Source organism: Dermacentor andersoni, chromosome 2 (assembly GCF_023375885.2).
Source record: "Dermacentor andersoni chromosome 2, qqDerAnde1_hic_scaffold, whole genome shotgun sequence".
Classification (NCBI taxonomy): domain Eukaryota; kingdom Metazoa; phylum Arthropoda; class Arachnida; order Ixodida; family Ixodidae; genus Dermacentor; species Dermacentor andersoni.
This window is the reverse complement of record NC_092815.1, coordinates 233,135,219-233,162,498: the sequence shown is the minus strand read 5'-3', so window position 1 is coordinate 233,162,498 and position 27,280 is coordinate 233,135,219. Positions and strand designations below refer to the sequence as shown.

General features: G+C 47.6%; 1 protein-coding gene across 2 annotated transcripts in view; it reads left to right on the top strand.

Annotated features, from left to right (window-relative positions):
- Nucleotides 1-3,535: 3,535 nt before the first annotated feature.
- Nucleotides 3,536-27,280, top strand: part of LOC126539808 (uncharacterized) — a 94,664-nt gene continuing 70,919 nt past the window's right edge. Inside the window, exons 1-5 of one of the 2 annotated variants that reach the window (XM_055075741.2) lie at nucleotides 3,536-3,624; nucleotides 4,940-5,139; nucleotides 7,482-7,655; nucleotides 15,856-16,062; nucleotides 17,515-17,824. In XM_055075741.2, the coding sequence (XP_054931716.1) occupies nucleotides 4,946-5,139; nucleotides 7,482-7,655; nucleotides 15,856-16,062; nucleotides 17,515-17,824 (885 nt within the window). In that variant the 5' untranslated portion in view covers nucleotides 3,536-3,624; nucleotides 4,940-4,945. The remainder of the gene's footprint in view (nucleotides 3,625-4,939; nucleotides 5,140-7,481; nucleotides 7,656-15,855; nucleotides 16,063-17,514; nucleotides 17,825-27,280) is intronic. The other variant, XM_055075742.2, reaches the window with a different exon arrangement.

Sequence of the window (27,280 nt, the reverse complement as noted above, 5' to 3'; positions counted from 1 at the left end):
CCTACATGTCTTGTAGAGAATTACGGTAGCTATAGAATCTCTGCAGATATTTTCCAAGATATTTACGTAAGCATCCGTACTCCTTGATTACGTAATGCCTCCATGACTGCTGGTATCTCTACTGAATCAAATGCCTTTTCGTAATCTATGAAAGTCATATAGAGAGGCTGATTGTACTCTAAGAATTTTTCGATTGCCTTATTATCCATTTCAGAGTATCTCTTCATGAAACCAGCCTGTTTCCTTGGTTGACTGAAGTCCAATGTTGCCATTATTCTATTGAAGCTTATCTTGGTGAATATTTTATATTTACGGTAAGTAATAATCGGCCTACAATTTTTTTTAATTCTTTAAGGTCTGCCTTTTGGTGGATTAATATAATGTTGGCATTCTTCCAGTTCTCTTGGACCCTTGAAGTCGTGAGATATTTTGTATAAAGGGCTGCAAGCTTTTCAAGCATGATGTCCCCTCCATATTTGATTAAATTGACTGTTATTCCATCTTCACCTGCCGCCTTTCCTCGTTTCATGTCTTCTAAAGCCCTTATAACTTCATCAGAAGTTATAGAAGGAGACTCTGTAACATGTTCTTTACTACTTTCTAAGGAGGTGTCCTGGCTACTCTCGGTATTGTACAGGCCATTATAGAATTCTTCCGCTGCTTTTACTATATCTTCGAAAGACTGATGAGATTACCCTGCTTATCTTTCAGTACATACATTTTGGTTTGCCCTAAGCCAAGTTTCCTTCTCGCTGATTTCATGGTGCGTCCCTTTTTGTTGCTTCCTCAGTCTTTCTTACGTTATAATTTCGAATATCCTGTATTTTCGGCTTGTTGATGAGTTTTCATAGTTTCACGATTTATATCTGATCTGTTGAGTTCAGGTAAATGCTGGCATAACTTAACTGGTGCTAACATATGGGAAAGAAACTCGGAGACTGACCAACAAGCTTGAGAACTAGTTAAGGACCGCGAGAAGAGCGATGTGACGAAAAATGTTAGACGTAACGTTAGGAGACAGGAAAAGAGCGGTGCAGATCAGAGAGCAGACGGGGAAAGCCTATATTCTAATAGTCATCAGGACAATAATTGTAGCTGGGTAGGGCATGTAATGCGTAGGTCATATAAACGGTGGACCGTTAGGATTACAGGATGGGTGCCTAGAGAAGGGAAGTGCAATAGAGGATGGCAGAAGACTAGGTGAGGTGTGGAAATTAAGAAATTTGCAGACACTATTCGGAATCGGTTGGCACAGCACAGGGTTAATTGGAGATCGCAGGGAGAGGCCTTCGTCCTGCAGTGGCCATAAAATAGGCTGATGATGGTGATAAGTATAACCTGTGACCAATGCCTGTGCTCGCCCCCTATCTAGTACCCCACGTACTGAGACCTTTAGGGGTAGCTTGCATAAATACATAAATAAATAAATAAATAAATAAATAGATGCATGGGTTACGATAAGGATCGCATCGAGTACGATAAGATTGAGAACAACCGATAAGGGTTGATAAGGGTCGGATATAATGTAAAGTAGATAACGACCGATCCAATCACCACACAGGAAGTAATTTACTTGAACCAATTTTTGCAAGAACTGAAACCTTCAACCACAGTTTTTCCCAAGGACCGTTTCCGACTGGAACTGTCTTCCGGGGGTCATTTTCCAGTTCCCTAATTTTGTTAAAGCTCTAGAAGAGCATTTGCTTGAGTGAATGAATGCTTTATATGTGCCTATATGTGTATTTACGTATAAATATGTATATATGTATGTGTATACATATTTTCCTGCTTGTTTGCTAGCGGCAATCTCTTAAACTGCCGTTCATTTTTTTTATGTCACAGTGCATTTTCATGCCTTGTATAGCCCCTCCTGCATGGGCCATAACTGTTGACCTGCACTATTTTGAAATAAATAAATAAATCAGGGTTGTTCAATGTTTATATTAGTTAGATCTAATTGATAATATTAGTAGTGACACCGGGCTGCGCGGAGATGAGCAAGTGGCACAATGCTTACGCATACTTAGAGAACCCCAGTGGAGTTCCTCTTTGCATTTTCTTCCAGGCTCATTGGTCTCCACTTCACACATTCCAGGCAATTTTTACTAGGCAGTCCTTACTAGGCCGACATAATAGGAAAAGTCTAGGAATATATCCGCCTAATTGTTACTCCGGTTACATGAAACCTTTGATATACCGATAATATTTCCCCCAACAATGCTAAGCTAATCCCATGCCACGCTCTAAATGGCTTACTTCAAGATATCTTAACGAAAATTTTGACAAACCTTGTCATTGCAATTGACGCATGACAGTGTGAAGAAAAAGAAGGCATTGGCATTATTACATCGAAGATGTCTATGGGTCGGATCTGGCGGATCGCGTCCGCGCGTAGACCAACAATTTATCTTAAGTGGGCCTATCTTGAGGATAGTGCAATACTGCACCGATCCGCGGCGGAGGTGAAGCAGGCGTTAAGCACTCCTTATGAATGGGCCAATGCCGAAGATAGTGCAATACCGGGCCGACTTACGGCGGAGGTGCAGTTCGTCGTTAAGGGGCCCACATACACAGCTTTGCTGGCCATACCTCTTCACAGAGTGGAAGGGCACTTAGTCATTACGCGAAATTTGATTGATCTTTCTATTTTGGCCGCCAGATTTTGTAGCAATTTTCAGCAGAGCTCATAGCAGCAATTCTCTCCCTGAATAAATTAGACGCTTCTACACTACAGCTTCAGTTGTCACCAATTCTCCATCTACATAGTTCTTCCATTCCGCATCCACCAACGCTTCTCGATTATGACTATTTCATTTTCTAGTCCCTGCTCCTTTGCAATGTACTAGATTATGTTAGGTGCCTGGTCACAATAGTTTGTTTCTGATTGAAATTGGACTTATTGGCTAAGACATTACTTAACTGCCCTGTTCTTCCTGTGGTACCGTTGTCGGTCTATTTCACGTCGGTTAGATTTGCCACACGTACTTTTTCTTAACTCCATGGTAACTGCTTCGTCTGAATATAGACACCCCCTATAACCCTGGCGCTGTGGATCATTCGATTCACGCCGGCTTAAAAATGTATCCCTCACACGGTTACAATGTCGGATTCCCTCTCAGAATTTTTGCCTACACAAGCTTCGTTTGAGGAATGTCCCCCCGCTGCATTTTCTGTAATGGGGAGGCTTTGGTGCGTTGAGAAAACAAGCTCTCAAATTACTATTCACAATATAGGCCTGGATATGACAATCCTTTCATTTGGAGCTTCTACTCTCGGAAGTAGGCACGCGGATGTCTGCAATACCATCCAGGAATTTTATTCCAAGCGATTGCCCAGTTAAATAGTCTTTCTTTATCATATTCTTTAGCACAATTTCAATTCAGGCTATTCCATTTATTTTCTTGCATCTCTCACGTTTAGCTTATCAGTTGCCACCAAATTGCAAGTGAACTTTAATTTCCAGCATAATTACGCTTTATCCACCTGAGTCTTCGCGGATCCCCTATAGTGGGTATGAGCCACGCCTTCAGAGGACAAGAAGACGTTCATCATGGCTGGCACATAGGAAGCACCGTAATTCAAGGCGAAGTCAAAATTCAGAGAAGACAAAAAATCACGAAATAGGTGAGGATTGTTTATATCATATTTTGTCAAATTTAACAATTCTTACGCAAGCCAGCGATAGCGCGTAGACCTTCTGAGTCGCTTCGAATATCACGTGCAGCAGCAAAAACAATGCCCATGCCTGATTTTCATCCTTCGATGAAACGCAGCTGATGGGCGACGCAGAAACAAGTTGATCTCTCCTGGCTACGACGAGTTTGTGCCTTGCTTTTAAAGAAAAATAGACGATGCAGAGACTGCTGAGCTCTTATAGCGCACCAAGATTTTGACTTGATGCTGGAATAGAGGCTTTCGACCACTTTGTCCTTCGTTACTGGTAATTAGGCATCATACAAGATTAAAACCAAACTCTTCGACGGTGCTAAAGCACAGTGTCAATCCGATCCCATTTACATTTGCCTGTGCATACAAAGACTGCGCAAAGTATACTTCACGCGGATGCAAGCTTTCTTTCAACCTCTTGCAAACTAGGTCAGAGTTCAGTCTTGTCAACACAAAATTATGGCCACCTTTGGATTGGTGTTAGGCATAAGCCAACTTAATTTCTGACAAATTTACTATGAGATTATCGCTAGTAGGAGCCATCAGGATAAACTCATCTTCTATGGTGTGAGATCTATCACTTGTATGCTTGGTTCACCCTGCCTTTCTGAGTAAGGCGCGAACACTGTTTCTGTTGTGACGAACGTTGCTATATGGAAACAGCCTCTCGAATAAATGACTAGGTTTTTGTTCTCTAGTTGTCTAGTTTCGTTTGTTGCACTCACTCGTGTTCTTCACCTTGTTTACAATGGCGACCAAGTGAGGCGCGTCCTGAGAGCATCACAATTTATTGAACACCTGGAATGAAAGTGGGGAAGAAAATGTCTATTTGCTATCTTCGTCTCCAACGCAAACCATGGCACAGAAGAAACTATGGAAACAGTTTCCCGGTCATATTGTGTATTTGCATGCGGCGAGGTCGTCTCACCATTTCTCGCACTTCCACACTGGCATCCGACCGATGTAAAAAAGGTGACTTGCGAAAAACATGTTGCAATTATAGTATAAACACTCCGGCGGCGAGTGCGTCACCGGGCACAAATCTTCGAGGTTGCGGGCAGCACAATTTGCATTCGTTATGAAGTGAGTCAACGTTACAAAGCCAAGCGAGGAGCGTCCTTGTTCTGCCACCCATATCCAGGTTTTCTTTCTGCGTGTGACCCTCGTGCGGAGGTGCTGTGGCACCGCTGTTCGGCAGGAAATGTTTTCAAAGGACAAACTCGCGCCTGTGGCGACCACTGGCGTTCGCGCTCATCAGGCGTTTCGTTCGCAGCACAACATGGAGGCGGTGATGGACAGCGTCGGTCTCATGTCCGAGGTCGACCAGCTATTCCACGCCCGCAACCCGCTCTTCATCCTGCGCCAATTCCTCGGCGTCACCTGCAATCGCATGCGCCTTCTCAGGGAAAGAAACACGCTCCTCTCCTCTCTGCTGTACAACCTGCGCTTCATCATGAATGTACTGTTTGTCAAGTGAGTGTAGCACTAGAGTTGCTCCGAGTCTGCATGCTGTAAGGTTTGGAGGGCGATCCCATCGCTTGCAACCAGTTGCACGGTTTAGACGTAGTTGAAGGGAGGTACCCATCGCTGACATCCAGTTGTAAGAGTTGTAGTTGGGCATGAACTATGTGGTAGCTGGCCCATACCGTCGTCCAACTCACCCACGCTTGGGACGTGGTTGTAGGGAGGAACTTGCTCTCATCGAGAACTAGGAGTATAGGGTTTAATTACAATATTTACATTAAAACAGGAGATACATTTCAACAGCCTAGCATGACTGCAAAAAGGAGCACGAAGCTCACACAGCGCACGAGCACAAGCCTCCAAGCACCGCTTGTCGAGCACACTGCTGCTTAAAAACAATCTGTCCTCCCTAGATTCTAGGTGAGGGAAAACTGCTGTCGAATCTTCGTCCAATCAGACCGTCCACAGTCGTAGGAGGCGTAGTCGACCTGCCTTTGAGGGGGAGAGCTCGCACACTCACGTACGCACTTTGGTTTCCCAGAACCCACCGAGTTAAGCGGGTCCTCGTAGCCAGGTTGACACGCTTGACCCCAGGCGGCGCCTCTTAAATCCAGAGCTGACTTCTGCGGTAGCCGCGACGACTGTCAGCACACTGTGAAGAATTCCGCGGCCCGCAAAAACGCACCGCAAAACACCCTTTTCCGAGAAGCTCTCTTGCTGCAAATAGACCATGAAGTCGACAGCGAACCAGGTAACAATACACGTTCCGCCAAACGTGGCTTGACTTGCAGGCGCCGTTGACTCGACCAAGGAGGCGCATGTTTGAACTTTGCTGTAGTCGCCAGTTCTCCGAAGGAAGTGCATGGTCTGTTAACTGCGCTGGCGTCGCCAGTTCTCAGAAGGAGGTGCACGGTCAGTTAACGTTGCCGGCGTCGCCTGTTCTCTGAAGCACGCCACCCCCGCGGGTTGATAGAAACAACTGCAGCGGGCTGAGATAGGTTTGCAGAGCTGTACCCATGCAGGCCGATCGTAACAATGCGTAGACGCAGACGCCAGATGGCGCCGCTGCCCACAGTTCGCCAGAACTTTAACGATGTCTATCTTGTTCTGACAGTGAAACTCATATTTAAATTTTCAATATCTTCGCTTCCTTAATTCAAATACACTGCAGTCACACTGCGTTGCAAGAATTTTTTCTGCAGAATATAAATGTAGTGCGAAATAACTTGTCTATTTCTCTGCACTTGGAAGCACTAAAGGCACGTCCGTGCAGTCCCCTTTCCACAGACAAGAAAATTTCAAAATTTCAAAACCGAGCAAATTTATGCTATAATACTTGCAGCTATCCTAACAGCGAGTGTACCTCGATCGTAACGTCTAGCTGAGACGCCCATTCCAGGAAGGTGAATATGTGAGCGCCCGCTCTGGTGGCAGAGCGGCTTTCTAAGCCAGAGGGATCAAAGCACGGTCGCGGCGGACGCATTTCGACGGCAATGAGCGTGCCAATTACGTGCGCGTTAAAAAACACCAGCTGGTCGTCGATGTTAACCCCTCTGCGGCGTCCCTTATACTCGTGTCGTGGTTCTGGCACGTAAAACACCGGAATTTAATTTTAAGTAACAAACAAGCATCCTACAGTTGCCACATTATTATAACGGGAGATGTCTGTTAGAGCGTGATATACTACTTGCAGTGCACACATCCGCTTGTATTGTCTTGTACGTTCTTTACAGACCACGAAAGTTTGGTGCTCTTTGAATAAAAAGTACACTTGGCAACAAGCACTTAGGTGTGTTTGTCACGCACCACCGACAAGTACTTATTTGTCTCGCCCCCAGTCGCGCTGTACCAGCTTTCCGCGAAGGTTAAAGAAATAGCTCTTACCATGAAGTTATTTCGTACACTGAGCATGTTGTAAGGCAAGCAATACAGTGACTTGGTCAGGCTCGCACAGTACAAAAGTTTTAGTACTGTGTTTTAGTATAGTTTTAGTATTTTATGATCTTAAGTTTTATTTATCGACTTATTTGAAAACCTTCCACCAAATTGTGCTACACATATTACTAGGTATTTACTAGAAGCTTGTACCTACAGTGCACATCAACGAGTATATAAAATACGTAGTAACGTTGATCCAGTGCAAGAGAATTCATGAGATTTACTAACTGCAAAGCTATAACAGTGATAATCGAAGTAAAATAACACATTAGTTTAGAAACCCATTGGGTTTCACGACAGACCATGTTATGCCGATATTTCTCACAAATGTTCTTTTTGTCACGCTCTTTAGCATATGCTATTATTTTGAAATGCTGTGAGCGTCTTCAATCGCTGCAATAATGCTCTCGCAGGGACAGCTTCGGCCTGGTATTCATGATGACGTTCCTGATGCGCGACGTCGACGAGCTGTTTCACGGGGTCCAGGCACTGTTCATGTTTCTCACATTTACGGTCCGGAAGCCTCATTCCAACTGGGTACCACTGGCGAAATTCTTCCTTTTCCAGTTCCACTTTCGCCTAGTGACGTAAGTTCTAAAACTTTACTTCCCAGCAGAGGCGTTTTGCAGGGAACCAGACGCAAGCGCTGGAAAGCGTACTTTTTTTTTTTGTTGCCTTAATTTCGACAAGAGTCTTCGGAAAGGCAAGACGGAGTCAGGCTATGAGGAAAACATCTCATTGTCTCTGTTGTACAAGTAGAATACCGCTGTCTTATATTCCTCATGTTACGCATGCATTCACCCTTTTTCTTCATCCCTTCAGCTTCACTATGCGCGGCATAGTCGCTCAGAGCTCTTCTGCAGTGCAGATTTGTCAACTCCATGTTGAAGAACGCAGTGGAGGCTTCTCCCTATCTGTTTCAAAGTTATGAAGCAGAAAAAGAAAACGCGTCACTAAACATTTTTTTATGGATGAATTTTCTCAGAATGTGATAAAGAGCGCGAGCATTTCTGAGTGTGCCGATCAGAACTTCCTGAAGAAAAAAATTAGCATTGATCTATGCTTTAATCAATAGAGAAAAAAAACGTGGGTTAGGCATCAAAAAGATCTCAAGCGTTTCCAACATTACTTTCATTCTTCGGTAGTCATAAACTAGAGGTTATACGGGACGTCCGGTAAGCTCACTTATTTTTCAGGGCAAAGTCTGTGCACAGCTCGCAGTAAAGAAATGCTCTTGATTTCTACAGTTTCGTCACCATGATTCTTGACCCCGTATTTAGAGCAGTTTCGGAGGATGGCTTGCCCGTGTCAGCCGAGTGTATCACTCCATCAAATTTTTGGTGCAATATGACTATGGTGTCTTGATTTGATACTCATTACAGTGCCATGATTGACCTTTAGATGCCTGTCCTACGTATTTCAGGTCAAGAATAAGTCCGCCTTCACTTTATTCGAACTAGAATATCAAATTCTCGTCTGTACTTTCTAATGGATACTTCTGCCTTCATACCTATTAATATTGCAATTTTCAATGTCCCTACCTTACATTTCCTGCTTTGATTTCATGTCAACCGTCTGAACGGTCGTGATTGTATGATACTAGGTTCTTTAGCGCACGGATTGGTGGTGCTCTTTCAATACGCCTAAAGGCAAAGGGAAAATAACTATGATAGATGGGCTGCGCTAGTTCCATACAGATGATGTTTTGCCATTCGAACGAAAGATTTTGCATTAAGGTAATTTACATCAGCGTGCTGTGTAGCTCCGTGCAAAGAACAGGGAAGGGCAAAATAGTCCTAGCATTGTTTCTGCATGGAGTCTTCTAGTACTATACACCAATAGTGCTACCTGAATGAAAAGAAGCGATTTTTCACCAGAATGCGTAGCGCGCCATGTTTGGTATCTGCATTCTAATGGCAAGCAAAGCTGCAATAGCAAAGCAATGCTGTCCTACTCCTGCGAGGTCTCCGCTTACACTTACACACGCCGAACGGTAAGGCACTCTGCTCCACTCTGCCGATGCTATCTTGAGCGGCACAGAGAAATGGAGCGAAAAGTGTCATCTGCTCTTTTGCATGTACATCGAACACAGAACATCGGAACCGCATGTTGTTGCACCCAAGCGTTAAATTTAAAACGAGGACTATTATAATGACCTTCCTGATATGTGTGTCAGCGTAATTGGCGCAATTAGTACTGCTAATGAGATTTGTGCTTGCTGCATGGGTGTGGAATCCTCGCTCACCTTTCCTTAGCTCCAGCGTACAGCAGAAGGCAAATAATGTGAAGTGCACCAAAAAAATGTTCCTGTTTTTGTTTTCAAATAAATGAGGAAGCATTCTTACGAAAGTCATAACTAAATAACAGAGGTATTCTTGCACAAGATTTTGTTTTTTGTATAATATATGATGAAGAAATATGAGTAGTGCTGACTAGATTAGCGGCAGAGGAAAAGAAGACATAACCAGGACATGAAATCCACATCTACTCTTCGGTCGGCGTCTTTTGGCGCTCTCACAGCATCTCAGCCTAGATTAAAAAATTCCTCAAGTCGACGCGACAATCACAATGAGGCCGTCCTCATAGAAGCGAAGGAGTAGGGAATGGTCGGCCAGCATGGTCAGTCGGCAACCGAAAGCTCGTTTTTCGCTGTCAATCCAGCCTGCAGACTACTTATTTGGGCTGAGCTGACTTTACTGCAAAGCGGTAGTTACCGTGGGACACTGAAAGTCGTGTTTCATTAAAAAGTGCGGCGTAATTTTGCATCAGTATTGCTAACCTTGAATGGGGTGTTGTAGTGAAACTAAGAAGAAATGGAAGTAATCCTTACAGTGAAACTGAGTGGTGTTTTTGGTCTAGATACATTAAACAACCGGTTTTCACAAAGTGCCTAAGATCGGCCTTGTTCATGTGACGTACTTGCAGCAGTGAACGAGAAGAAGGGGAACAGAAGGGCCCCGCTGTCGGAAGTCACAGCAATTTAAAGCTAACAGACAAAAACAACAACACGGAAAGCATACGGTTACTCACATGCTTATTTAATTCAAATATAGAGATTATAAATAAATGAAAAGGGGAGTGGGCGAGCGACTGCTCGCCGTAGGTGGGATACGAACCCCTGTCCTTGCACTAAGCGTGCGATGCTGTTCCTCATTAAACTACCGCGGCGCCGTTTTCGTGTCCACCTTTCTGGGCATTTATGTTTGCATACTAGAGTTTACCCTGGGAAGGTTAGCCTGCGCCTATGCTTTTCTTGTTGTCTTTGAATTCTGGGGTTGTACGTGCGAAAACAACAATTGATATTGAGGCACGCTGTAGTGGGGGACTGCCGATTAATTTTGACCACCTGGGGATCTAAATGTGGCCGCCACAGCCGGGATTCGAACTCGCGTCATCGTGCTTAGCGGCGCAACACCATGGCTGCTAAGCCACCGCGGCGGGTCTTGCTGTCATTGTCTGTATATTTTACGCTGTTGTGACCACATACGAGGGTGAAATATTTAACCTTCACGGAATTCTTAAAGATAGTCTTTTGCAGATAACATAATTCTAGTTCTTGAGCTGGATTATTCATGGGGGCGGGCAAACCTTGCTCGAGAAATCAAAACCCATATTCAGCTAATTATCAAATATTCAAGATTAACTTCTTGATTAGTACTTTACGGCAGACATGGTAGTTTACGAATTGCAGCCGGTGAGCTTGCAAAGCCCATCCATTTGGAATTAATTTCCAGAGTGACACCAGTTTCAGATGTGCACCATCAAACCCGCCGTGAAATTTCACTGTCGTTCCACTTACTTTGAAAAAAAAAAGAAAACGCTCTATCATGCACTGAAGCACAAGTGTAACTGGAACGACCATGCACTTAACCCCACACTTTGGGAAATCATATATCGGAGCTGTCGTGTTCCTGGAAATTCATTTGAAGTGGATACGTCGTGCTAGCTTACCATCCGCAAATCGAAAATCAAAGCATGTGCCGTAAAGTAATTAAGCGAGAAGTCCATTAGTAAATTCTCGTTAATTAGTTGAGTATGTGTTTAGATTTCTCGTGCTAATAATGTCCACCTCTTCGAACAACACAGCTCAAGGGCAAGAATTGTGGTATTCGCTATAGGCGATCTTTTAAAATTCTATAAAGCTTACCGATGACTTGCCCGTATATAGTAGATATTATAAAACATGCTTCCTTTACACAAAAGAAAGGGTGTTTTCGTTTTGCCTTTGACCAGGAACTTACGAGTACATGGACTGGCTTCGTCCGACTGCCTACGCTGGTTGGTCGGTCAGCCACACATTTACAATAGACGTTTCACCCGCGATCGTAATTATTTATATGACGCAGATGTACCGCTGACGTAAGCCCATAGAGAAATGAACAAAGACCCATTTTCTAACTCCATTGTTTTGCAAGGTATGTTCATATCTATAGGTCGTACCCATGGGCGTTATAACGTAAATGAAGGTATTGCAAACTATTGCCATTTTTGCAATCATCCTTGCACTATTGGTCTAAATTATTTTGTAGCCATCCCTACTTCGCCTGTCTGTAAAGCGAGGTCACGAAAACCATGAAAGCTTCCCATCTGATATGGCGTGTACACATATATTAAGCATGACTACACCGAAGAAAAGAAAAAAGATATTTTTGATTCCTCATTTTTTCCCATCAGCCCACCGCTGCTCGTCAAAAGATTTCGAGCTGCGCCCACTTCACCTTTCTTACCACGCGACGTCACCAAACCGCGAAAACACGCCTCGCCGAAATAACGATTACTCAATAAACACACATTATTATGCCGAACAAAACTGATTTTTTTTTCGGGATAGCCAGAGACTACCGCGTTCCGAAAAGACAAGATGATGTCTGCCCACCGATCGCTCTGGCATTGGCTACTCTGAGCTGCCGAGGAAAACAAATTTATTTGCGTTTAATAAAAAGTTTTACGTAGCAGTGTAATGCTGTCGAAGCCTTTCGTTACGTATACGACATTGCTCTGCCGACTGTTCTGTGCAGATCGATCTTTGTGGAATTTTTAACCTTCCCTTACACGCCGACGCCATTTTTCGAACAGCCACCGGCAGGTAAACAACAGGAAGGGGGCCAGTTGCAGACACCGGCACAAACCTCCTCGTTCGGTTACCTACTTTGACTGAGCTAGTTCAGCCCTAGTGAAACCCTCTCCACTTTTACGTGCTCCTGAGCTATTGTCAGACAATTAGATAGGAAGAACAATACAAGGTAGGCAATGTTCTTCGCCTTGAAAGCAAAGTGACCACCTATTACGAGGAGAGCGTTTGATCAGGTGGTTCAAACAACCCCTTCGGGTCGTCGCTCTAAGGACCAAACAATGAAATCTTCCTTACCTCAGTGAGGAAGCCTTCATTGCGGTGAGGCTACCTAGTGTCACTCTGAAAGCTTCCTTACTGAGGGGCCCTCGGTGAAGGCTTCCTTGGTGCTTCCTCAGCATAAGGTAGCCCCAAAGCTACCTTCATGCGTCCTTACGGCGCTCCTGGCCCTGGACGAGCGCTTCACCTCACTGCTTAAGCACATGACGTTTGCTTGCGCATGCGCGATGTCGCCCACCTGCCAGGCATATTTGTTTCAGTCACGCGTGCGGTATGGAAACGTTGCCAGGCGTTGCACGACGCCGGCGTGCCAGCGTTGCTGGAGCACATCAAGCTTTGCACTGTAATGCGCTACTTTTTTTAACTTTAGTAAACAAAACTAGAAGAAAGCGTCCACGTTCCTCTATATTAGCTCTTCAATTTAAATATTGTGCGACGATACAACATTTTTTAATAGAATAATGGTGTTCGCGTAAAGCTTTAAAGAGATCATCTCGAACCCAGGCATGCGACAACCGCTCCTTACGTGATGATGGCCGAAGGGAGCTTTCAGAGTACGCTTGCTTCCTCCATCGGTCCTTCCCTGTAAGGAGGCCTCACGTAAGGTTCGGAAGCGCTCGAAGGAAAGGAACGGTTCATTGTTTGGGCCTAAGCTTGCGTCGGAGGTTACGTAAATTTTAGAATAAATACAGATCGGAATAGTTTTATGTTATAGGACTCAATAAATAACACATGCAAAGTCTCCTTCGCGATCAATAATTTAAATCACATTCGTACATTCGTTTATCTCCACACCAAGCGGGCGTGATTGATTCTGGTCAAATTAGAACTTGTTTGCTTCGCTTCGCTTTGGTGAGAGTAAAACATTCGAGACACGATACCAGGAGCTACCGAGAATTTATGCCTCACTTGCGATAAAATATAAGGGGAAGCTCTGCAACTGCTCGGCAATCATCGCTCGCTTGGCGGCATAGCGATGACGTCATGTACTGCGCATTTTGCTGTAGAGTGTGGAGGGGCGAACAAACTGTCGCTATGAATTTTGCGCTGCAGAAGCTATTCAATTTAAGGGGGGACACGGCCCGCGGAAGTGAACTTTTGTTTCGCTAACTCGATTTCTATAAAAATTAGAGGATGTGCTTAGGAATACATTAGACGGCCGCGTGCCAAATGTTAGTATGATAGAAAACTATTTCAAACACTTACTATTTTTGAAATGTTCAATTCATTAAGTGTTGAAATGCTGAAGTGGTCAGTTTAAGAAACTATCGTTCTGAAATGACAAGAAAATTGGATTGCTTAAGAATTTGGAATTCTTATGCATAACTTATTTTTATAAAGGCCCAAACTACACCAATGTGAAGTTGTTTTGTCCGATTACTGCAGTTTTTATTTTTTTTAAGGTTACATTATTGGCTTCACCAGGAATTGAACTTCCATCTTCAGACCAAGCTCTCAATTTTCACGTACAGAATTGTGTAATCTGAAAATTTGAGTCCACAGTTACATTTTGCAAAAAATTCTACACCAGTAAGCTCCCAAGCGATGAGTCTTCCTTTTCTTAAAAAAAGGAAAACACAGGGAGGGCGGGAGATGGAAATGCAAGACGATGAGCAAAACGAGAACAAGGACAAGGTAAAAGTGCTTAATAAAAGAACGATGGTTAAAAACGACAACTTTTGCACTCGCGAACATTTGAGGAAAAACGCAAACTGAGAAAAACGGTTCCAGAAGTTCTGAAGTGTGTCACCCTATTTAAATTGAATCTATCGTAACTACCGTATTTACTCGATTCTAAGCACCCCCTTCTTTTCACGATCGCGATGCCCAAAGGGAGGGGGGGGGGGTGCTTAGATTCGAAAAATCTAGAATGACCCCCACCTCCCTCTTTTCGCTGCGACATCACGACGAGACGGGTGCGAGAAATGGCATTTTATTTTGCAAACATTCAAAGGAAAAATCGGTGCAGACAGTGAACCTGCCGTTTGTGTCGGATGCTCAGTTACTATCATTGCCACTCGAGTTCGTCGCACCGCTTGCACCGCCGCTCTCGGTATCCCACAGCAGGTCGTCTTCCGTTCCGTCGAAGTGGTTTAGGATCGAGCACTTCTTAAGTGATTTGACCACAACGTCCACTTGGACCCGCTTCCATGCGTCCGAAATCCACTTTGCCATGGTTGATGGGGACGCTTTCTGCAGCTTTCGCCGTACAGCCGTACAGTCCGGCTGTGCGGCGTACTCGCGCCGCATACTCCGTGCCTCCTCAGGATTCCGACGGCTCCGGCTCGATGATAGAGTGAGCAAGTGCGCTTGGCGGCCTTGGCTACACGCTCTTCCTAACAAATAAGGGGTGCTTAGATTCGCATGCAAACTTTTTCCCCAATTTTCTCGCGAAAATAGAGGGGGGTGCTTAGAATCGAGGGGTGCTTAGAATCGCGAAAATACGGTAATATTTTCCTGCTGCACACGTTGGGCCTTCTTAAGCTCGGCTTTGTTCCATGGCAATAGCGTCAAGCTTTCTTTTTTTTTTCCTAGCCACTTTTGAGCTGTCAAGTGCCCGTGACAAGCACTGGCTGGAAAAAATTGCGGAGCGATTACATGACCAGCATGGGAAAGCCAGAAAGTCTCCAAAAAGCGGAGCTTCGGTTTGAGTGAGATGAGCGCTAATAGAAACGGCCTGAAATGGATACTGGTAGAAGTGGCACGATAAAGTTGTGGCAGCTAAAAAAAAAAGGAAGGACCATCGCTGCCTTGTTTTGAAGTTGTGCGTGATTCTAATCACTGCGAGCATCGGCCAGAGCGCGTCGTTCCTCCTCGCCACGCTGCCGCTGCGCGTGAGTGAAGGACGGCGAGTATACGCGAGCGCGGCGAAGCTGCAGTAAATCGGGACATTCTCGTTCGCGCAATCTCCGGCCGGTGAAAAAAGGCAGTTGTGTGCATTTCTACTGCGCCTACGAGGATAAAAATGTACTTGGAACATTCTCTGACAACAAAGAAACTTGAAACCGCTCTAATCAGGAAACACGTTTTTTCGGCTAAAATTTGCAATTTTTTGGCCTGTGTCCGCCTTAACCTGCCCGAATGTTTGTCGGCTTTCAGTCGCCAGAAAACAATTCTTCATGAACCCGGATAATGATCTAGTGACGCAGAAGGCTCCTGACACGACGTATACGATCTGTTGTCGATGGCAATCGCGGCTCTTGTGGCCAAACTAAGAAATGAAACGACTATCGAACGCAACCATAATGGCGATGTCAGTACAACAGTATAACCTAAAGACATCAGGTGGCTACAGCATCGTAATGTTCAGACACCAAGTCTTACCGAAGACAGCAATGTGTCAACGAGTGCACAGCTTCGGAGAGGAGTCTCGCGGAGGCGCTTGCCAAGTGCGTAAGCGGGTGCAAAGACGCGTCCTCTGCTCAACACGTGAGCAGGGGAGTCTCCTTGGATCGCAGCCACCGGCACTCCGCGGCACCCGGCCGGAAGTACGTGTTCGCCATGGACGTGGCGTACCACGCGTTCGAGTGGTGCCTGTTCTTCGTGAGTGTCACCAAGTGGCCGCCACCACCACTAAGCCCGGTGCTCGTGCTGGCCCAGTCGTTTCAGGCCCTGGCGCTACTCTACCATACATATGTGATCTGGTGGGTGTACGTCATCTGTAGGAGCGAGCCTTGTTCAGTTAACGTCGCAGTAATATGCTGGCCGTCAGTTTGTGTGCATAAAGCGAAGCCCGACCGATGTACAAATGAATTTTTTTCCTATAGCATAACGACTCGCAAAAAATAACGGTAGTATGAACAACTCTTAAAAGATAGCTTGCGCATCCCGTGATATGTCTGGTCTTTCTGTGCTTGCATGCATCAGATAATTTTCTTATTTGTCACTGCTATGCTGCACCATATATTGCGCTCACTTATATAACCAGTGCACCCGAAGAACACAAGACAGATGCGCTGTTCCGTGCTCGAAACGGAAGTGCGCCCTGTTCTCATTGTAGGACTACAGCTGGCCGGAAAAGCAGCTTTTAAACGGGATTCGCACGACGGGGCGGAGTGCCGCCCCGGTTGGCAGGTGAGCATGGCGTGGCTCAGTGGCGCTGACTTGCGCCAAGCACATTTATGACTCAAACGAACTGCTACAGCCGCGCTTTGTAGAAGATCAGCCACGTACGTCACACTCGTCTACCGACTGAAATTGCCATCCATCCTGTCGTGTGAAAAGCTTTACGTGCACTTTTGGCAAGATCAATGCCGTTATGGAGTATACAAAACGTCAAACATATGACACCAACATTTTTTTTTTCTTATAAGCTTGCATGAAACGCCGCAGAGAAAATACAAGTGAAGAAAGAGGCTTGCGCTTCACAGAAGGTTTCACAGTTTTTGGTCGCTTCTTGATTGTGAAAACCTAATAGAAGCCTAGTTGCACAGTTTACTACCCGTTAAAGCGTGATTTGTTCAGAGTACTTATGCGAAAACACATCTTGACGTCTTTTATCTGTCCAAAGATGCAGTCCGTGGAGACGCTTCTGAAAATTTGACTATGTTCATGTTATTGCACACTTGAATGACATCGCGGTGGCGGCATAACATCGCTGTCCAGGGTAGGTATACGTATAAAACTGTTCCAACCTGTTTTCACATCTAATCGTCCGCTAGCTCTCCGGGATCGGCGAGGATACTTCCATTCCAGCCCATATGGGTAGGTGCTACGCCCATATGCGCAAAGACGAAAACATATGGACTTATCACTGAGTGCTAGTAGCCGATTTGGAATAAAATCAGATTTAAATAGGTTTTACATTATACCGGCTCATCGTTAGCTAAATACTGTATTGGGATAGCATTTCGTGCACTTCGCTGTTCGTTTCCAGCCGAGTGTTCTCGATGTCGGGCCATTATTAGCTGCGTATATCTGCTAGAGATGCTCTCCCTCACAGCCTTTATTAAAACATGTGCCACCACAGCTCCTAATTAAGTTAGTGGGTGCTGGCTTTGTTGTCCATGCATGCATATTGTTTTTTCTGCCGGTGCATCTTAGCCAGAGTACAGCAAATGCGGCGTATACCGCGCTCCTCCCCACGGCGTGCGCAGGACATTCGTGCGCTGGATCAAGCTGACGCTGCCCATCGTCCAACAGGTGAGCGCTCAGCCAGAGGATGGCGCGGGTCACCTGCTCAGCCCCGCCATGTCTCGGCTGCTGATGTCGCTGCTCGAGGCACAGGGCGGAAATGTGCCGCTGTTGCGCCTCCTCGAGCGGGTTCTCAGGCTTCAGGAACGGGTGCGCAACCTGGCTCAGATTCTCGAGAACCAGCAGCTGCATGTCGGCGACGCCGGCGCTGCTGGCGCTGGTGTCGCACCCGTGGTCGCCGCCGCAGCAGCGGGTCAACAACAGCAGCTGCTGGTACGTATCACCTTCTGCTTGGTGAACAAAAACAAATGGGCGCTTAGCGTAAACGATGAAATTAGCATTAGCCTAGTCTCACCGGACATTCTTGGTAATTCTAAAGGGCTCCGCCAACATACCCTGGGTTCATGGTTATTATAAAGGCCGATAGGTGAAAGGACGCTGTTGTTAAAAAATTATATCAACTAGAATAAATTGCTTCAGCCCGGCTGGCCGGATTGTTTTATTAGACCTACCACGTCACATTGATGTTGTCATCCTGCAAGTTTGCAATGGCTTTGCGAATACTTATTAGAGATTAGTGTTAGCCCATACCCGAAAAAGTAACAGCAGTAACCTGTGGCGGTTGCCGTTCGTCGAAATGCGGAAGATCCACCACCGCCACCGACGACGTTGCAAGAGCTACCTTGGTGCCGCCGCAACGAAACGCCGCCATGACGTTTCGTCTGGATCGAAGCGTCGATCCAGACGACGCTTGGAAGCCAAGGAAAAGTCGCCTCAAGAAATTCCGAGGACGCGTCGTAACAACACCGGGACAGCAGGACGCAGCCATGACCCGGCGCCATGGCCTGACTGCAATGCAAGGTCAGGAACCACCGACCTTCACGTTCTTATCAAAGGACAAAACGTCACCGCTCTGGTCCACAAAGGAGGCTCTCTGTCATCAACGCACCGTTTGCCGCCAAAGGGAAGAAACTGAGGACTGCTTGTGAATGCCCTCAAATACGGACAGCTGCATGACACCTCATCACGCCGACCAGAACCCGTACGGCAAGAGTTATATTTATTATAAAATATAAGACGCCAAATAAACGGACACCTACCAACTAGCTCAACAAGAAGTGCTTTTAGGTTATATTTCTTGACCGGACTTACCCTGCCTTCTTTGTTATCCTGCAACAATACTCACGGGACGTAATTCTCGGCATGTGCTTCCTGAGTCAGCACGGTGCCGTAAACAAATTCAAGTCAAAGTCGATAACGCTGTCCGAAGGTGAAGCGATACTGCCCGACATAACTGTAGTCAAAGTGTACATGAAGATCAGGTGCGTATCTCACCTCGCACCGGTGCCATGATTTCTGTCGAAGGGTTGCTAATATCGATGAATGAATAACTGAATAAATGTATCCCTAAAACAATTAGCTAACATCGATGTCCACCTATCAATCGATTGACTCAATCGATGACACCTTTTCGATTAATCCTTTTCGCGAGTTGACGGCCAACCCCACACGGCACACGCCAAACCGCCGCTCAAAGCCGGAGGCTTGAAATGTTCTCGTCATTCAAGGCACACTATAATAGTCTGATAAAGACGTGGCACAGTATGCGCGCTTATGACGTTCATGCGATGGCGTTCATGTCGATTTCAGCAAATCTATAGCGTGTGAGCATCTATTTTCGTATGCTGGTTGTGTGACCATTCAAAGAAGGTGTCGGCTTCACCGAAACATACCAGCTAATCGAGGTTGCTTCGCTCTGCAGAAAAGAGCGTGTGGTTTCATAACATAAACCAGTAAATTTCTTTTGTCTTTTGCATATTGCAATTTCTTGCATATTCCAGTTGGACTTCACATTTGACTTTCGGCATATTCTTATTTCTTGTTTACCTGCATTTCACAAAGATTCACTAGTGCCATGTATATTAATTAATTCTACCCTACGTGTTATTTTATAACCTAACGCAACAGTCTGCAATGACGGAAGAAGAGAACATGGATGGTGGCCTTCTAGATGACAAAGCAGATTTTGGGCTATCGCTTCTCTACGCATGTTATATCAGCCATTGAAATCCGTCTGTAAATAGACGTGCGCTTATTCCTTCCCGTAAGATCACTGGTGGATCACTTGCGCAAGACAGAGCTCCGCAGCGGGCGTAACCTCGCCGCCATATGATCCGAAGGAGTCTTGAACCACGGCCTCGTCGACGCCACCGACGATCATCCTGTCCTAGCCTCGCGACCCTGGCATGTTTCGGGAACTGACAGCGTTCAGGTCGATGACTGGTTGCATAATTACGAACGGGTCAGCGCACACAAGAGGTGGGATAACACTTTTTGTTGGCTAAAACAATATTCTAACTAAAGAAAACAGCACAAGTTGGGACCAGTGCAAACAGAAGCTTCGAAGTTTGCTCGGCAAGCCCGTCGGCCGCCAACGGGCTGCTCACGACAACCTTTGGGACACGTGCACAGACGTCCACTGAATATGACGTGGCGTACATCCAGGACATCGTATATTTCTTTGCCGCAAGGTGGATAATAATATGGCAGATGCAGATAAGGTCAGCCACGTTTCAAAAGGTATCGCAGTCGACGCGCTTAACCTTTTCTACAAGAACATAACAACGGTCAATGCGATCATTAACTTATGTCACAGCTTTGAAGACGCGAAGAGTCGCCGCATAGTTGAGCACCCGTCTACCCAACACCGCAGCTTTATCTACGTGCGAAGACATTCTTCCTCCGCGTGAGCCCACCTCCTCCGAGAACGTCGTAGTTATCGTCCGGCGGTAAATTGAAGCAGCGTGTCCTGTCACGCCAGTGATGCAGTGCTTTGATGATTCCCGGCTGCTATTGTCTCTCATTCAGTCGGTCATTTGCCAAGAACTTGCCAATGTTGGTCTGCTGTCCATCTGCTTCACCAACCATCCTGACTTTACGTCGTCTGCTGCCTCTGCCCCTGTTCACGGGAGCCAGTACGGTCCCTACCCGAGCTATCGCAATCCAGCCGAATGGCGCACACATGATGATAGACCCATCTGCTTTTATTGTGGACCTGTGGGCCACATCTCCCGGCACTGCCGAAGTTCCTGGCCAGTCCAGTCTCCACCAAGCATTGCCGATTTCCGCCGCTCCCCACTGAATGCTCACCCGCCTGCACTCTTGACCAAGCTTGAAGATGCACATGACTACGCTCGAGCCATTCCAACTAGCCTTTCGCCATCACCACATAGTCGCCACTCCCGTTCACCCCAGCTGCGTCGCTCCCCGTCCCCAGCTTACCGTAGCCGCTCTCCGACCAGAAACTAACCGGGGCAGTTCCTGGAGGTGACGCTGCTCTAGCATCCTGACCTGAAATTCATCTGTTGACCCTGCCAACTGATCAGAACCTTCTGGACGTGGATAGTTCGCCAATTACAGCACTCATTGACACAGGAGTGCAAACTTTCATCAAGTGTGCCGAGCTTCAAACACGCTTGAAGAAAGTGCTTACTCCTCTCCAACTAGACTGCTCCAGGTGGCCGACGGTGGAACGCCGGCTTTGCTTGGAATGTTTACAACACGTGTCAATGTCGCCGGCAACCGCACGTGCGTTTTGTTTAGAGCGTTCGTGCGTTGCATTCACAATGCGATCCTCGGACTCGACATTTGGACCACCCATTCTGCCGATTGACTCATAACCAGTGTTGTAAACCTTGAACTACCTCTTCCCGTTGACCTTCAAGCTCAAGCCCCAACTCAGCTTTTTTCTGCGGATTTTATTCGCCTCCCACCTCTAGCACCAACCTGCATCACTGTTTTTTAGCCTGCCCACCTGTAGCTGACAGAGACTGTCCTTACTCCTTACTTCAGTCCTTCTATCCCACAGTGCCCCCGTGCCACACACTATTGTTTCTGCAGCGGGCAATCAAGCATCGCTTTCCGCATTAAATTTTGGGCAGTAACCTCAAGTACTTCCTCGAGGCATGTATCTTGCCACGCTCTCACCGTCCCATGAGTGCCATACGCTATCTGTCACCGTCCCACGAGTGCCGCTCTATCTGCTGTACCATTTTCGACCAGTGCACGTTCAGCGCCTTATGCATCTGCCCCACCCAACGACTGCAAATAATTGCGTCGGAACTGTCGCCCCAACACCTCGCAGAGCTCCGTGACCCCATCGAGTCGTACCTCTGCATTTTCAACCTGAACGATCGCCCTTTCCGCCAAACTACGGTTGTGAAGCGTCGTGTAAATAACGGCGATGCGGCACCTGTTTGCGGACGAGCCTTCCGGGTGTCACCGTCTGAGCGACAAGGTATCCAGAGCGAAGTTACAAAATGCTTGCCACAGGGATTATTAAACGCTCTTCCAGCCCGTGGGCTTCCCCTCTTCTCGTCAAGCAGAATAATAGCCGGCTATTCTGTGTGGACTATCGTCATTTAAACACGATCAGCAAAAATTGTGTGTATCCACTTCCAGACATTGACAATGCTCTGGACTATCTGCATGATGCCACTTATTTTTCCTCAATAGAGCTTCGCTCCAGATATTGAAAAATTATCGTGGATGAAATGGACCGTGAGAAGACCGCATTTGTCGCACGAGCCGGCCTAATCAATTCAGGGTAATGCCATTTGGCTTGCGCAATACCCCGGCGACCTTTGAACGGATGATGAACATGCTCTTACGTCTCTTGAAATGGTCCATCTGTTTGTGCTACTCGGACGACGTCATCGTTTTCTATCCAACTTTTGCACACCGTCTTGAACGACTTTGACCTGTTCTTTCTGTTTTTTGCGCCGCTGGCCTGCAGCTCAACTCGTCCAAGGACCACTTCGGTCACCGTCGAATAACCATGATCGCACATCTTGCAGATTCGTCAGGCATTGGCCCCAACCCCGGTAAAAAGGTGCTGGGCAGAATTTCCCCTTACTAACTTGTGCCAAAGTTGAACCAAGCTTAATTGACCTGTGCTCTTAAATCCGCCGGTTTGTGAAAATTGCGCGCATTTTGCCCGCTCTCTGACGAACCTCAAGAAAGACGTTCTTTTCTGCTGGGGCTCTGAACAAGCGACTTATTTCTTGCATCTCATAACGCTACCCACAACGCCTCCTGTTCTCGCCCATTTTGATGCCTCCGCTCCGGAAAGAAATGGCCCCTGACGCCAGTGGCTACGGCATCGGTGAAATTTTTGCCCAACGGCAATGTGGGCACAGCCGCGTTATCGCCCACGCCAGCCGCCTTCTCTCTCCATCCGAGCGCAATTACTCAATTACCAAGCGCGAGTGTCTCTCCCTCATTTGGGCAGTGGGAAAGTTCCAAACATACACATTGACAATTGCACTTGTTTATCTTTATCAACCGACCACGTTTCACTGCCTAACAAATGTTATCGCAAAGTGCAGGACGTGCCTGCATGCGTCGAAAGTTTCTGGAATGTTATCGATGGTTCCACCCGCTGTCTGTCAGCAAACCGTGTGTAATTTGATTGCATGTATGCGCGACGCGAATAGTGTGGAACTTTCTAGAAGACACAAGGATCCCAGCGATTACTCTGGAACATTCGATGACTGATATATAAAAGCCGACGCGCTTGACCCGGTGATCACATTTCCGACGATCGCCGACTGCGTTCACAGCTATCCTTGTGCTTTAAGTGTAACTTGCTTTGAGGGCACAAGTTCGCCCAGTAAAGAGTTAGTTTCGCCATTCACAGTTTTGCTACTGTGTTCGTCACAGTCACTACCACGTGACATCCGGTGGAGGTGCTAGTGCGTCCATGTACTGAGCGCGCCCGCAAAGCCACGATCCAAGCCCGAAACCCGACGACAACACCAACGTCGCCAAGGACCAGGAGGTAGCCGTAGGCAGCAAGGACTGCTAATTGAATACGGACCTCTTCCTGAGAAGACCAGATGATTCAAGCCCAAGTCAGCGACCCCAATGGCTGCCCCAGTGTCCCCCATTCTCCTGCAACAACCTCTGGACCCACAAACCTTCCATGGATCATCGTCTGAAGACCCAGAAGCCTGGCTGGCGACGAATGAACGAATCTCAACTTTCAACAACTGGGACTCGGACGACAAGTTTCGGTATGTATACTTCGCCTTAGAAGACGCTGACAGAACGTGGTTTGAGAACCGGGAGTCGACCCTTACAACGTGGGACCTGTTCCATAGCGGCTTCCTGCGGACCTTTACCAGCGTCGTGCGCAAGGAAAGGGCGGAAGCTATCCTAGAAGCCAGAGCACAGCTACCCAATGAAAACATAGGCATCTTCACCCAGGAGAGGACATGCCTGTTCCGCCACGCCTAACCTGAAATGAGTGAGGCAAAAAAGTTTTGCCTGCACATGTGTGGCGTCAAGGAAGAACTTTTCGCAGGAATGATACGAAATCTACCGAAGTCCGTTGAAGAGTTTCTTTACGAGGCCACAAGCATCGACAAACTCTGGAAATGCGGAACCGGCCATTTAACCGCCACGCAAGCACAGCGAATTACGCCGAAGTTCGGTCATTGGGAACCGACGACCTACGCGAGACCATCTTAGTGGTCGTGCGAGAGGAACTTCAGAGGATGTTCCCAAGATCCCAGCATCAGGTTGCCTCGATCGTTGATGTTGTAAGAGAAGAAATCCAGTGGTCACTGGAACTTCCAGAAGGCAACCGGAATCCCCAGAGGCCTAGCCTGAAGCAGTGACCTACGCCGCCGTCGCCCGCCGTCAAATTAACCCTCCGCGCTCGCGACAGGGTGTTGTAACGGCGCGGTTCCGCCGTCCGCCCTCCGCCGCCGCCGCCGCCGCCGCCGCCGCCGCCGCCGCCAGCTCGCCCACCCGTCGTCCAGCGGAACTACTCAAGGAAGACAGATGTCTGGCGCGCCCCTGACCACCGCCCGCTCTGTTACCTCTATTACCACGTTTTCCGACGATACCCAAACCGGGAGATGAGTCTGCGAGGGTTCACCGTTAACGCGCCACGACCACAGGTTGGCGAACGACCTCACGATATCGCCGACTACCTCGCCGCTACTCAGTGTAGCCCTCGAGGACCATCCCGTTCGCCGTCACCACGCCGCTACCTGTCGCGGCCACGACGACCACACACTGGCTCAGCCCGGGGCCGGTCTGCGAGCCCATATCTGGAAAACTAAGCAGCAACCTATAGAGGTGTGGTTGCTGTTCGTCGAACTGACGAAGATCCTCCGTCGCCGATGAAGGCACCGAAAAGACGATCTCAACGATACATCGACGAGACGCCGCCATACCGACGAAGCCATAAAGTCAAGAATACACCGACAAAAGAGGACTTGATGATGCGACGTTCAGCTTCAGTTCAACACAACGCAGTCGTGATCCGACGCCTAGACATAACTGCAATGCAAGACAAGGAACCAACGATCTCGACATGCTTCTCGACGGCCATGCAACCACCGCCTTAGTGCACACAGGAGCCGACTATTCCGTCATAGGTGGACTGATCGCCACTCATTTGAGGAAGGTGAAGACTGCATGGGAAGACCCTCAAATTCGAACCGCTGGAGGACACCTAATAACGACGATTGGAATATGCACTGCAGGAATTACAGTTCAAGACTAGACCAACCCTGCCACCTTCGTTATCCTCCAACAGTGTTTACGAGACGTCATTCTCGGCATGGACTTCCTGAACCAACACGGCGCAATCATCGACCTGAAGTCGAAGTTAATAACGATGTCGGAAGATCAAGCGATACCGCCGGAGAGCTGTCGTAGTCGCCACGCCTTGAGTTTGCTCGAAGATCAAGTCAGCATCTCGCCCCGCTCCAGCATTGTCATTTCCGTCAGCACCAAACCACCTGCAGACGTAGAAAGCGTCATCGAGGGTGACCAACGTCTGCTATTCGACCGTGAAATTTGTGTCGCAAGAGGAATCACTCGACTGCACGGAAGAAAATCGAAAGTGTTGCTGGCAAACTTCAGCCAGGAGTTCAAGCACATCAACAAGGGCACGACGATCGCATACATCGAGGACATTCTGGAAACCAGCGATGCGTTTGTCCTTTCCGATTCTGCCTCATCTAGCCCGACGACCGTAGTTCCCGAAATAGACTTTGACATAAATCCAAGTCTCCCCATGATTATGAAGCAACAGCTCAGAAGTTTGCTTCGACGATACAAAGACTGCTTTTAACGCGACAGCGTTAAGGAGCTCGTGTCGCCGAAAAGCCGGTGTCGTCGGCGTCGGCGTCGGCCGTGAGCGATAAATCCCAGAAGGCACTTCATAAATAAAAAAACACCGTGCAAGATGGGCTGGTGGGAGTCGTTATCCTCCAACAGTGTTTACGAGACGTCATTCTCGGCATGGACTTCCTGAACCAACACGGCGCAATCATCGACGTGAAGTCGAAGTTAAAAGCGGCCGTGGCTTAGCTTGGTTAAGCCTGGTGATTGCAAAGCAATAGTAGCGCCCCTGGTGAGAGGAGCGTGAGTTAGGCCGCCGTTGGTGGCTACCGTCTCGCTTCGCGACGGCGTGAGATGGGGCCCCGTTTTTACACAGCTGGTGTGACGTCACACCAACCGTAGCGCCCCTGGTGAGAGGAGCGGGAGTTGGGCCGCCGTTGGTGGCTACCGTCTCGCTTCGCGACGGCTTGAGATGGGGCCCCGTTTTTACACAGCTGGTGTGACGTCACACCAACCGTAGCGCCCCTGGTGAGAGGAGCGGGAGTTAGGCCGCCGTTGGTGGCTACCGCCTCGCCTCGCGACGGCGTGAGATGGGGCCCTGTTTTTACACAGCTGGTGTGACGTCACTCTAGGTCACGTGGTGTGACATCACGCAGCGAGGTCACACTAAAGGTCAATGGTGCCTACCACCGCCTCGCCACGGAACGGGCTGAAGTGCGACCTAAAGTAGTATTGCTTCGCAATAATAACGATGTCGGAAGATCAAGCGATACCGCCGCAGAGCTGTCGTAGTCGCCACGCCTTGAGTTTGCTCGAAGATCAAGTCAGCATCTCGCAAGTGTGAGACGGAGACGCTACCACTCAGCCACGAGTTCGTTCCTTCAAAACGGGACAAAATCGCCTCTAGTGAACGCGGTGTTGCCTTAGAAACGTGCCGTAGAAAGTTATACTGCGGTGTATATCGGTAATTATGACTATGTAACTTACAGAAGTCGCAGTTTCACGAGTAGCGAAGTACGTTTCCGCTACATTTCATCTGAGCTCTGCGCACACGCAGAGCCATCTTGCGGCAAACACAGAAGACCCCCTCCTCGTAATCTACGGCGCTGCCCCGACACGTGGCGCGCCACTCGCCCCATGATCGCGTCCGCCTTCATGGCGCGTCGGGGCCCGGCTATCTGTGCCGATCGCGACGTTTGGCTGGCTTAGCGTGTTTGAGTAGGCCGGGCGAACGGGGTGCGATAACGCTATCGCGTTCCACTCTTGAAGGCGAAGCTTAAGCGTCCTCCAATTTTTCGACATCATCGAGGATTCGAGAAACACCAGTCGCAAAGCATCGTATAATAACCACGAGACGTTCATTTGAGGGATCGCCAGCCATTCGTGCGCAGGCGCGAGTAAGAGCGGGAGTGAGAGAGAAAGTGCGTAGAGTTCGACTCACCGCGGCTCGCTGCACACGTGGTGAGGCCGTGGGCACGGACGCCCAATTTGGTGATCGCTGCGTCTGAAGGGGCAAGGTTCTAACTGGTGTTGTATAAGTCGCGGGTCGCCTTTTTCGTCACCACGATAGATTGGATTTTTTACAAGCAC